The sequence below is a fragment of the Leucoraja erinacea genome, chromosome 2 (genome assembly GCF_028641065.1).
Source record: "Leucoraja erinacea ecotype New England chromosome 2, Leri_hhj_1, whole genome shotgun sequence".
Classification (NCBI taxonomy): domain Eukaryota; kingdom Metazoa; phylum Chordata; class Chondrichthyes; order Rajiformes; family Rajidae; genus Leucoraja; species Leucoraja erinaceus.
In genome coordinates this window covers 67,970,855-67,984,761 of record NC_073378.1, presented here as the reverse complement: position 1 = coordinate 67,984,761, position 13,907 = coordinate 67,970,855, and the positions used below count along the sequence as shown (strand labels likewise).

At 38.4% G+C, this 13,907-nt stretch overlaps 1 protein-coding gene across 2 annotated transcripts in view; it reads left to right on the top strand.

Moving 5' to 3' along the window:
* The window catches only part of LOC129710976 (cadherin-12-like), an 882,389-nt gene that overhangs the window by 640,616 nt on the left and 227,866 nt on the right, over nucleotides 1-13,907 (top strand). For both annotated transcript variants that reach the window (XM_055658321.1, XM_055658312.1), the window contains one exon: nucleotides 730-1,024. In XM_055658321.1, coding sequence (XP_055514296.1) covers nucleotides 730-1,024 — 295 coding nt within the window. The remainder of the gene's footprint in view (nucleotides 1-729; nucleotides 1,025-13,907) is intronic.

Below are 13,907 nucleotides of genomic sequence, written 5' to 3'. Positions count from 1 at the left end.
GGTAGATTCTGTTGCAGGGTTTTGACCTTTTCTGTCAGTTTCTTCTTTATTTACTGTGCCCAGAGAGTTATTCTGAACTAAGTGATAGCTATGCCAACTATATTGTGGAGTAATGTAGCTGAACTGTTAATGGAATAACTGTAAGCTGCCAAAAATACTATTTCACACTTAAATCTCACCTCCCAGGCAACTCATGGCTTTGGAACAGAATTTTCTGCTGGCTGGTCTTTAATGTGCCACTTTAATCTATTTACTGCTTGTATGTTTGAACAAAGATGGCAGTTAATTCTGACGTTGACTACCAGCAGTTCAACGGCAACGCTTTTCTAAGACAATTATTTTAAAACGGAAGAGGTTGTGTAGCCAGCTGTCAAAATCTCTCGTCAAGACCTTGCTCCAACATACTAGCAAAGCCTGATGTTAATTCGTAATGATTTTTTTAATGTAATGAATCACTTTTGTTTTCATTGGAGTTTGTTTGCTTCCTTTGATTCACAGCATATATGGAAATTCACTACAGAATTTGTTAATTTTACTGAAATAAGTTGGGAAATACTTATTAGTCTGTCAGAAAACAATAATCAAAGAGCATGCTTTATGATTTGATCTTAGAATATATGAATTGTTAGATTGCATGTTTTTTTCAGGAAGATGGAATTATGAGACAGAATCTATATACAACTTTCTCAGTTCCCTTTCAGTAACTCTGATTTCTATGTGTTGGCCTAGCTGCACTCTGACCTGGACAACGGGGATGGTTCTGTAACATACACTCTCTTAGGCCAAGGAGCTGGCTCGATTTTCACCATTGATGAGTTAACAGGGGACATTCATGCGATAAGGAGCCTGGATCGTGAAGAAAAGTCTTTCTATGTTCTGCGTGCACAGGCTGTTGATACAGAAACCAGAAGACCCGTGGAGCCTGAATCTGAATTTATCATTAAGGTTCAAGATATTAACGACAATGAGCCAAGGTTCCTGGATGGACCTTATGTTGCCAAGGTCCCAGAAATGTCTCCTGCTGGTAAGTACAATAAGAACATGATAATAGATATCAAATGTGAGTATTGTTTAAATTTGAAAACACATCATCAGATTTTACTCCCAAAAATGAATAGGAAATAGAGCAAAAGTAGACCATATGACCTCTCAATCCCACTGTGCTGTTGAATCATGACAAATCTAATTTGACTTCAGCGCCACACTTCTGCCTGTTTCCCATTAGATCCAAAATAAATATCAGCTTTGAATATCCCAATGGTTAAGAGCTCTCAGAACAATTACAAAGATGAAGAAATACCTCCTCATGTCCTTCGTAAATAATATTCCCTTATTCAAAAATCATGCCTCTTAATTATAGATTATATGCAACCACATAATGCAACCTCTTTCATCCTCGAATCGAAGGGCCGAATGGCCTACTCCTGCACCTATTTTCTATGTTTCTATTCTCTCTGAAGGAAGACATCCTCTTTGATCAACTCTGTTAAGCTCACTCAGATAATACAACTTTCAATAAAATTACCTCTCATTTTCAAAAAATATGGGTCTAAACTATCTGGTTTCTCATAATGCAACCTCTTTCATCCCCGAATCGATGAATTTTCTCTGAACTGCATATTGTTTAATTGTTCAGTGCTGTCTCCTCTTTGTAATTTCTAGTCCCAGATATTCAAAAATCGCAAAAGGAGTAAAAGGTGAGAGAATCTGTAATTCACCAGTAACCTAGGGACTGAATGGTTTCACTCATAAACCAGCCTTAGCCAATACTGTTCCATTTTCTCAAAGTCAGCAAGCTAAAGTATGGCAGAGAAAGAAGGAAATAAATTAAATTAAAAGAACAATGCAGAACAATTTTTTATCTGTTAAACTCGTATAAGAGTATCGAGCACCAATCATACTCAGATCTGCGTGTCAATTAAACCAATTTTGGAGACATGAGAAATTAATCCTTTTGCATGCGTTTGGCACTACAAATCATCAATAAACATTTCATTCATGACCTGTAATTTTTACTCTCTTTTAATTTTTTTACCAGTGCGACTTGACATGTTGAATGTTTCCAGCATTTTCTGCCTTTATTATGTAAAATGGGTTATTTGTTTCAAATGAAATTTCTTGTATTTCTTCCAGTGAATAGTAGGATTGAATAATATATACACAGCAGGGAGGAAATTTGGAGGATGTCTGCTTGTTGGCCATTCAATCCAATTGGCCTGCATGAATGAACAGTGGAATTGGTATTTCTCAATAGCGCAGAACCAAAGCATTTCATAAATAGTTGCTAACACAAAATGGCGTATATACCATTTAACATTTATTATATAACATTTGCAAATTTCTGTATTTATAGTCCAGTATTTGTTCCTTTCTCCTCAGTAGAACTGAGTATCAATAGTACAAAGTCACTGATACTAAAGTGTTTGTTTACCACCAAGTACTGGAGACAAACTTCTATTGTAGATTTTGAGTAATGGTCACCAAGACCATTGTGACTGCTGCCTGTTGTGTGAATCTATAATACCTTATGAAGTAAACCAGCAACCAATTACATGGTTGTAAAGCAATTGAAATACACCATTATAAAATGTGGATGCAAAGTGATTGGGTGGCACAGTAAGTTGACCATGTCCTTTGATCTGAGGCCCAGCTTTAATTTATTTTGGATTGATAAAAGTCTTGTCTTTCTCAGCTGGCACTGACTGGCCCCTAGCAAGATTAGTTTACGACTGTCTCAATCCAATTTCACTGGTTGCAAATTCATAGCATAAAAATACTATTTCAGCTGTAAATTGGCATGTCATAGAACGAGATGTGCTTTTCAATCACACAATAAATATCACACTGCAGGAGATGCTTTCCTGGTGTTCCATTTGTAGCAGTGTTGGACTGGACAGCTAGGAATTGTACCATGTACTGAAAGTCACATTAAGATTGTGCTGCAGGGCAGGGCATAGGAGTTTACGAGGCTCTTGGTGAATAATTCTTGTGTTTCTTATGCACACGGATGAGATTGTAGGCCCAAGTAGTATGCTAACTTGAGTGTGGCTATGTCCGGTAAATACATCTAATTTCATGAATAATGCACTCAGCACAAACTTACCTGACGTGTTTTGGTTGGATATTAAAGCACCAGTTGTCAATGGCAACCTAGCTGGAAGCAGCATGATAGATTCAGGTGCCCTCATGTTAAGAGTGTCAGGCAGGGCATAGAAGAGGACAAAATACTTTTCCAGAGAGAAACAGTTGGATGGCTGGCTAGCCTGCTGTTTCAAGCAATTTCTGTTGTTTTTTGTTTAAGAAGTGGTCATCAACCTCCATCATGTTGAAGATGGTCATTATCTGCCAGTTTTCTGGTATGAATACTCCTTGTCGCTTTTTTGCCCATGCTTGAGTTGGGAATTGAATTCCACACTTTGCAATCATTAGCGGACAATCTCAATCCGCCCTTTTTAAGATATGCTGTCATGGTCAAGGTCGACAGTGTTTCATTATCACTTTGTTTTTATATTATGAATTGTGGTAGCAATGCCAGATGTTTATTACATAAAGATAGCTATTACTCAGAAATGCTAATCACTGCAATTGTGTGATGCATAAACAAAGCATATGCTTTGTAATTGAATTTGTAGCTCACCTGGATGTGAAAGGTTATTTAAAATGTCAGTCCCTAACCTTCGAAACGAGACATTCAAAACAAGTATCCAACCTACATGAGAGCATAGCTCAGAGTAGAACAGTTTGTTCCCAGACATTAATTAATTTCCTGACATTTATTACTCAATAACCTTTCTGCAGATCACAGCATCATAAAATCTTCCAGCTAAGGAGATCAATTTGGGCAGTCTGCACTGTGCAATGCTTTAGAAAAAAAGTTAATGCCTGCTCCCTTGGTTCTGTATTTATATTCCTATTCCTCAGACTCCAGCATTTTACCTACATCTTTTTGATTTTTTTTAATTACCTCATTGCTTGCAAGATCAGGTTTTATTGTTCCTCATTACTTACCATTGAGAGTGGCGAGCTGCTATCTTAAACTGTACACTTCTTCTGGTGAAGAAGAATGGCTTGGAGGAGACTTGCAAGCATTGGTATTCCATTGTGCCCATCCTTCCTGGTAGGAAAGGTCACAGGTTTGGTAGGTGCTGTTAGAGTATCCTTGGTGAGGAACTACCATGTATTTTGTTCCTGTAACACACAGCAGCCAGTGTGGATCAAAGGCCAAGATGAAACAGGTATTCAGGGAATGGATGATTTGCTAATCATGCATCTGCTTTTTCTACAATGTATTAAGCTTCTTCAGAGTTGTGGAAGCTACACTCATCCAGTCACACTGTTGACTTGTGCCTTGCAGATGTTGCAAAAAGTCTAATGGGCCTGTCCCACTTAGGTGATTTTTTGGGCGACTACATGCGACTGCCACAACATTTTCAACATGTTGAAACATTTTTGGCGACAGTGGCGACAAATTCTGATGTCGTAGATTGTTAGGTTGTTGTAGGTTGATGTAGGTGTTGTCGTAAGTTGTCATAGGCGTTGTCGTAGGTTGTCGCCAGGTGTCGTAGGTAAATTCCATTAAAATTAGCCCCTGGCAGTCGCCTAAAGAGTCGCCTAAGTGGGACAGGCCCATTAGAGTGTCAGGAGGTGAGTCACTTACTTCAAGATACATATCCTCTGACCTGGTCATGTAGCTATGGTCTTTATGTTGCTGGTCAAGTTGAGTTTCTGGTCAATGCCAATTTCACATGATATCAGTGTTGGACTTGGCATTGCAAATCCCATTGAGTGCCAAGGGTAGAGAATTGGGCGCTCTCTTGCTATTGATATGTACTTGTGACATGAAGGCTATATGCGACCTATCAGTCCATGACTGAAAATGTCTAAATACAGGCATGGGGAACTTAATTTGCTGAGTTGTTAATACATTTGGAAATTATCAACATTAGGAAACCTTACTATTCTTGAACCTTACGATGGAAGGAAGATTAATGATAAAACAGCTAAAGATGGTTGGTTCTAGGATACTGACCTAAGGAACCCTTACTGTGGTGTTATGGGGCTGTAATCATTGACCGCCAACAACCACAAGCATACTGAAGAAGGGTTTCGACCTGAAACATTGCCGATTTCCTTCGCTCCATAGATGTTGCCTCACCCGCTGAGTTTCTCCAGCATTTTTGTCTACAGTCGATTTTTCAGCATCTGCAGTTCCTTCTTAAACAAGCATACACCATTGTGTAATTGTTTGTTGGCATGTATCACCAACTGATTATAATTTTTCACTTTTTCCCACACCCCCACCCCCGACATTGGTCTGAAGAAGGGTCACGACCGAAACGTCGCCTATTCCTTCTCTCCATAGATGCTGCCTCACCAGCTGAGTTTCTCCAGCATTTTTCGTCTACCTTCTTTCTGAGTAAAGTTGTTAGATCTTTTGCTCCTCATATTATATCTCTATCACTGGAATGTTTCTATCTACTCTGTGAGAAAACATTATCATCTTGAAAAATCTCTGCCAGGTTCACTTGTGAACTTCCTTTATTATGAGGAGAATAGTCCAAACATTCCTCATAACAAGTTCCTCATCCATGCTAACATTCTGGTAAACTTTCTTTGAACTTTTGACAGCAATCCAAGAACAATGTGCATAATTATCCAAAAAGTAAACAGCTGAGGTCTATCGACTGAGTATAAAAATCCAATGATACATGTTTTTTTTTTTAACCACCTTATCAACTTACACCACACCATTTAAGGATATGTGCATATGGACATCAAGGTTTCTGCATAGTTAGACTCTTTTCTAAATCATGTCAGTGACAAAGTGCTCACTTTCCATAGTTTGTCCTGGACCATTGAAGCAATAGCCAAGAAAGCACACTAACGCCTCTACTTCTTTAACAGGCTTAGGAAGTTTGGCATGTCCCCGATAACCCTTACCAACTTCTACGGATGCACTGTAGAAAGCATTTTATTGGGATGCGTCACAGCATGATTTGGGAACAGCTCCATCCAAGACTATAAGAAATTGCAGAGTTCAGGATGTAGCCCAGGCTATCACACAACCCAACCTCCATTCCATTGAACCAATCTGCATTTCATGCTACCCCGGCAAGGCCACCAGCATAATTAAGGACCAAGTCTCACCTTGGTCACTCCCTCTTCGCTTTCCCATCAGGCAAGAGGTACAGAAATTTGAAAATGCATTCCTCCAGATTCAGAGACAGATTCTTCCCAACTGGTATAAAGCAACTGAGCCATCCACTCGCCAGCTAGAGTGGGGTCCTGACTTCTCATCTACCTCATTGGAGACCTTCCAACTATTTGTAATAGAATTTATCTTGCACTAAATGTTGTAATTTTTATCCTAGATTTGTACACTTTGGACAGCTTGATTGTAATAATGTATAGCCTTTTTATTGACTGCATAGCATGCAAGCAAAAGCTTTTCACTGTACCTCCATACATGTGCCAATAATAAATTAAATTGAACTAATTTAAACTATTAGTCATAACAAAAGTTTCACTTCATCCTGGTCTCCTGTAACCTCACTTTTGCTGACAATCTCACCATCCTACCATATGTTATCACGATGTTAACAGCTATCTTTGTATGAACAACAAACTTGTTGTTTGCTATAATCATATCCAACTCACCAATTAAATTAAGTTATGGGTCTAAACTGAACTATGAGGAACACAATTAATGCCACCTCCAGTCCAAGAAACACGTACTCACCATCCTTCATTGCTTCCCAAGCCAGTCCTATCTTCACAGCTATTTTCCAGGTAAGTCTCCAGTTTAACAATGAATTGAATTGTACCTGCTACATTTACAGCACTATTCTATTCAAACCCACATGATATTTCATCAAGGGCCTCAGTTAAATTACTCCATGACAATTTGTTTTCAAAAAGTCTGTATTGGCTCCACATGATTGATGCCTGACTTTTGAAACTAAAGCTAATTTGGCCCTGATATTAGTGCCTTCCAATAACTTCCCATTGCCAACTGCTGGCCTATAGTTATCTGGTTTGTTACACTTCCTTTTTTGATAAATGACATAAGGGAAATGGAAACATGCTCGTTAAATTACTGGATTAGAAACTAAAGTTCTGAGCTGAGCTGAGCAGAGCTGCTATTAATCGCCAATAGCAGATGGGGAATTTAAATCCAATGATATGGACTATTTTTAAAATGCTACAGTCAGAAATAATAATTGCAAAACCATGAATTGTCATTAAAAGACACACCTAATTTAAAAGTCATTGTCCTTTAGGTGATATCAGTCCCAACAATGTGACATCTCAGTGCAATGTTGCCTCCTCAACTCAAAGACAATCAGGTCAGACAGCACATACTAACATTGCCAGCAATGCCCAGAATTGAGTAAGTTGAGGAAAACATTAGCAGCTTCTAAATACTCTGATGTTAATCATATAACTGGTGAGAATTGAAGGTAAACACAGTCATGTAGAGGTTGAGCCAGAGACCCGGGTTTAATTCTGATCTTGTGTGTTGTCTGTGTGGAGTTAGCATGTTCTCTCTGTGACTATGTGGGTATCCTCTGGGTACTCCGGTTTCACCCCACATCTCAAAAATGTAGGTTTGTAGGTTAATTGGCTTTGGTAAATTGCCCTGAGCCTGTAAGGAGTGGATGAGAAAGTGGGATAATTTAGTAGTGGGAATGCGTTGTAATGTCGATTGTAGTGGACTCAGTGGGCCAAATGGCCTGTTTTCATGTTGTATCTTTAAACTAAACTAAACTAAACTAAACATGTCAATCATTCCCTCTTTCAAGATTATATATATATATATATATATATAAAACATGAAATATTCAAACAATTATTACTTAGGATTGCTTAACTGATTTACAAGGTAACACGTTAAAGTAGACATTTAAAAAATACATAGCTTCTCTTGGAATGTATGCACTCACTCCCTCACACATTACATTGTATCTGACACAGGTTCATGACAAGACAATGAAAAATTTACATCCCTTTGCAAATTTGCAAGAGGCACTAAGTGAAGGCAGATTAACGTAGGTTAACCTATGATGAGCGTTTGTCGGCACTGGGCCTGTACTCGCTGGAGTATAGAAGAATAAGGGAGGCCCTCATTGAAACATACAGAATAGTGAAAGTCTTGGATAGAGTGGATGTGGAGAGGATGTTTCCACTAGTAGGAGAGTCTAGGATTAGAGGTCACAACCTCAGAATTAAAGGAGGTTATTTTAGGAAGGAGATGGGAAGAAATGTATTTAGCGGGTGGTGAATCTATGGAATTCTTTGGCACAGAAGGCTGTTGAGGCCAAGTCAGTGGATATTTTTAAGGCTTCGATTTAAACCAGCATCTGCAGTTCTTTCTTACACGATAGATCAGCCATGATTGAATGTCTGACTGGATGGGCTGAATGGCCTAATTCTACTCCTATTCCTTATGACCTTAAAACTATGATGAAATTCACCATCATCTTCAGAGTGCCAGCATACCTTTTGACTGACCCAGAAAAAAAAATTGTTTACTGACCAGGATATCAAACCTGGAATATAAAAAAAATGGTCCATTTTGCAGCTGTGATCCCTGTCCTCCTGCCTGTTTCTAAGTCTCGGACGATGTTGGACTACCATCAATGCTGTCTCTGCAAATCCTTCAAACTAATTGGAAGAATAAATAAGTTAATGTTAGTGTCCTCTCCCTGGCCAACATCCATAGCACTGAAACCTTGATTGCACTCAGATGGCCACGTCACTCTCAACCCCAACACCAGATTCCTTAAACACCCTATTCTAAGATCACCAAGTTGGACAAATAAAATAATTCAAGGATATTCTCAAAACTTTCTAAAGTTTTGAGAACATCCATGAATTATTTTCTTTGTCCAGCTTAACCAAAAAAACCTTTTTGCAAGTTGGGCAAAGAGTCTTGAACTGACTCCGAATAATCCCTTTTCTATGTTCTCTTAAGATTTAGGATAGCATGGGGAGCCTTGAATCCATGTGTTGGGAACATAGAGCCCTGTATAAACAGCAGAGGAGTGCGTCAAGTCACAAACTCCCCACCTGCTTCTCCATCAGGCACCTTCTGTAGCATCTGTAGATGAGTTTGTGATTTCCTCATTGGCCTCATCAATAACTGCACCACCCTCAAAACTGGCATGGAATCAAATCGTCCTCCGTCCAGTTTCATTAGCTTACTGTATTCTACTTTGTCTACTACAAAGCATTCATATGACCATGTTGCGCATTAATTAGGCTGAACAACTTTATGAGAGACCCAAACAGACAACACCAAAGGTAGCTACTTCAGTAACTAGAGGGCATAGTTTCTCTATGTCCTAGCATCCTTCTCTCCAGAGATGCTGCTTGTCCCACTGAGTTAATCCAGCTTTTTGTGTCTATTTTGGGCATAGTTTTAAGTTAGTTGGTATAGAAATTAATAGGCAGTTAAAAAAGATTTAACAAGTGATGAGGCGATGCGACTCGCTGCCTGAAAAAGTAATGAATGAACATAGCTGGAAGTGTTATAAAATGCATGACTCTGTACCAAGAGCTTGGAACTGGAATAAACCAATCTATAAACTTTGCTGAAAAGACAGTTAAAAAGAAAAACAAATATTGATCTTATACTTGGTGGTTCTTTTGCAATTGGACATATTTCATTTCATTGACAAAGCTTTGAGGTGATGAATATTAAAGAAACATGCAAAACATAGTGTGATTATAGCAGGTTAGGTAAACAATTTGTTGATGTAAACCAAATGCCATTTGAAAATAGCTGGCCTATAATACCTTACATGATTGATACTTTTTTATTAATAAATCTTTCAAAGGGTCCCATTGCTATTGTATTTGTTTTTTTAAGAGAGCCCAGGCTTCATTAAAAACATGTTTCCCAGCAAAATTAATATTTGGTAATGCATTGTCAGGGGTAATGGGTTGAAAAATATTGAGGCAATCAGCCAATCAGCCATTTCCAATCATATGTTCCATCTGGTACAATATTTGGTCAGGTAGAATAAAGGAGGTATCCCCTGAACTGCTGGTATTCAAGCACCGTTCATAAAATTCACCATGGTTTTCTTCAGCCCAACTCTCTCTGCATTAACTGTGACACCCTCTAACCTAGATGTTCACACTCTAACCTACAGACAACGTTGAGCTTCTAATTTAGCACACAAGCTGTGAACTTTCCCTATTATTGCTTCTATGATTTGTTTCCCACCTTCGCTATCTCAAGTCATTAATTTGCAGTGCTGCTGGTATGTTTTGAACTGGCTCACTTACTCTGCCATCATTACTGTCACCCTTCAAACAATTCTTCAACTGTGATTACATTTTTCAAATTTATATTAATAATGGGGCCAATTTTCAGGGCCTATTCTGGAAAGGGCAGAGCTAATAGCTGCAGTGAGACTACTGCCCTGCTCCCATCCTGTCCATCTATTGTGGAAATTTGGAATACCTCTACAGAGCGCAGAAGTTTGTACGTTCTAGGAGCAGAATTAAGCCATTTGATCCATCAAGTCTACTCCACCTTTCAACCATGGATCTATCTTTCCCTCTCAAACCATTCTCCTGCCTTCACCCCATAACCCCTGACACTCTTACTAATAAAACATCTGTCAATCTCCACCTTTACAATATCCATTGATTTGGCCTCCACAGCCGTCTGAGTTTTGGTGAAACTTTGTTTAGTGTCCTGTGTGCAGTTTTCATCTCCATGCCTAAAGAGGGATACTCATATGATGGGATTGATGCATCATAGATTGACTGGAATAATGGGATGAGGGCTTTGCCCAAAGAGGAGAGATGGACTTGAATTGACCTATGTTCACTATGGTGAAGAATACTGGAGAAATTAAAAATGGGCTGGAAAGCATATCCGAGGCACAAGATAGGATACAATAGGATCCAATCGATTGGCAAGGGACACTATGGAGTGAGGTTTACACTTGCTTGTTTCCTTATTTTCATGTGTCCAGTGCTAAGCATATCAGTCAGGTACCAGTTTGCTAATCAAGAGGTTCAGGATGATCATTATACTTTTTTTCAACAGCATTGCTCTTGGTCACTGGACTAGTTGATGCAAGACAAAGAGTAATCTCTTGTTTGGAAAAAAAAAAATTAAAGCACTGATGTTTGTGAGATCAATTCTTTCCGTCTGGCTCTGAACCTGAAAGGTTTAGCCAGATTTTCTCAACCCATTCCCTCATCCTCCCTGGTGAGCCAATTGCTGATGAGTCTTAATTTACTAACCAGTTCACTGAAATTACATGGAAACCTTTCACCTGTTACAAAGGACCTGGCTGAGGACTTAAAGGAATTGCAATTCTAATTGGCTTGTTGATTTATGCCAAAGATGAAAATTGGCCACGGTATCTTTCTTTTGAATCAGCAACCTGTTTCTTACCAGCGATATCTTTGTGTCAGTTTTGCTATCCACATTTCAGATCCTTAATGAGTTGTCAATAGGATTGCTCTGCCATTGAATTTCATCTTTGCCATAGTGAAAATTCTTCTTGACTCTGTGCCTCCTTCATTCTGCTAAATCACCCTTTTTTTTGGAAGCTTGCATATTAATTTTTCTCTCATTTACTCAATCTTCTGCAATTATACTTTGCAGAAATGTGAGCATACAATTCTGCTCTAATGGATGAGTGGTCTTCAAGCACTACTTACATTTGTCATTTGCATCAACCATACCTCATTATCTCAATTTTATTCTCATTTAACTTCAGTCCAATAATTCTGCCACTTAAATTATAGATGGTAGTTTAGAACCACATCTAATATAAGTGGTACTACATCATAATTCATAAATTTCTGCAGTATGCATTGAAGCTAAATGTTCAAATCAAATCATAGCATTGTTATTACACATTGGTGAAATGCTATATGTGCTATGAAAATTATTATTTCTTTCACATATCCAATACAGATTATCTTTTATGCATTAATAGTATCGTAGTGTTAAGGTTTGCTTTTATTGACTGTCCCTTTTTAACTTTGGCAAGGTGATATTGAGCTACCTTCTTGAACCACTAGAGTGTTCATGATGAGGGTACTCCCATATTTAACCGTTCATTACAGCTGAGAGTCAAGATACGCACATGAATAATGTGGACTGCTGCGGTTTCATCCTTTGACAATGATTACAAGCACATTTAAATTGATATACTTACAATGCAGTTTGTTGAAGTTTACATTAGAGTTTATTCAAAATCAAGGCTCAACCTAACCCCGAGGGGTAAAATGACATGAGAATTTGAGAGTAAGCTGTCACCTGTCAAGTGGGTTTAACATCAAATGGATTGCAATCACAAAAACATTGAAGGGATGCTTAAATTATTTCACTCATATTCCAGAAGGCTGGACTAAGGATCTAGAAGTGTAAATACAAATCATAACAACAAGACATTGTAAATACAGTTAATTAAATAATGCGTGGGAGGTAGCTGGAATTAACTTTCATGAACCTAATGGGATTGTTATTAAAAACCCATGTGGTCACTAATGGTCTTCAGGGAAAAAAAATCTGCTGATGTTCTCTGGCCAATGTGTAAGTCCAGGCCCCCCACAATTGGTTCCCAATAGCGCTCTAAGATGGCTTAGCAAGTTACCAAGCTCAATAGGTATGGAATGGGCAATATATCCAAATCAGCCAATTATATCCATATTTGTGTGAACAAACTAATAAAAACATGGGAACCATAAATATAAGATAATCACTAATCAGGAAAATCTGTTTTACTTAGAAAGTAATTATAATGTATAACTTGCCATGGAGATGAAAGGAATAAAATAGATATGTTGGGATAGATGAGGTAGGGTGGGAGGGTCCTTGTAAACTAGTTAGATTGAAAAGCCTATTTCTCGTTGTACTTTTTTTTTCGCAGTAATTCTATGTAATTAATGCCACATTCCAGGAATGTTTCTTCTATACAGCTGTTGTGCAAAACAGCCTGTTATCTTAGAGAAAGCATTGTTCTTGTAAATAAAGCACTCTGTGCAATTATCTAGGTCTTCTCATTTCTGCACAAGTAATGAGCTAGACATGTGAATGGATGTGAGACTCAGATTATGTGGCTACATTACAATTAGTTAAGGTCTGGACAAAAAAAATAAATTATGCACAAAAACGAGGGAAGCAGGAGGAAATAGGCAGATAGGCTTTAGGATTTAGCTACATGCAGTTGGAGAGGAAAGAGGACTTTGCAAGATGCTTGTTAATGCAAAATACTGGTCATTTATGGTGGGAGAGAAGTGTGAGTAAATGCAGTTTAGGAAGTGCAAACCACAAAGGAAAATAATAGCGAAATTATAGTGAGAAATATCGAGAAAGAGAGGAACCCTGGAAAGTATCCATACAAATCCTTATAGATGGAGGGACGGATCAATAAGGCAGCCAAAAAGGCAGTGAGATACTTGTTTTTACTCATCAATGCCCAGAATTTAAACGCGGAAATGCTATGCACAACTGTGTGCAGCATAAGTTTGGTCAGAGCATAAATGTTGTGTATTGTTGTGGACCTTACATTACTGTAAATACAACATTTGCATGTTGGTGAAAATGAGATTTGTGAGGATGTTCCCAGAATTGGAAAATGTTTGCGATTGAGGAAAGGGTGGATAGGCTGGGTTGTTTTCTTTGGGGAAGAAAAGAGAGGCTAAAGATAGACTGTGTTCTGGTGTTCTTAAAGATAGCAGAGTAAGGGGATATGGGGAGAAAGCAGGAACGTGGTACTGATTGTGGATGATCAGCCATGATCACAGTGAATGGCGGTGCTGGCTCAAAGGGCCGAATGGCCTACTCCTGCACCTATTGTCTATTGTCTATTGTTTTAAATTATTGGAGGCCTAAACAGATTAAATAGGAAAGATTATAATCACCAAATGCT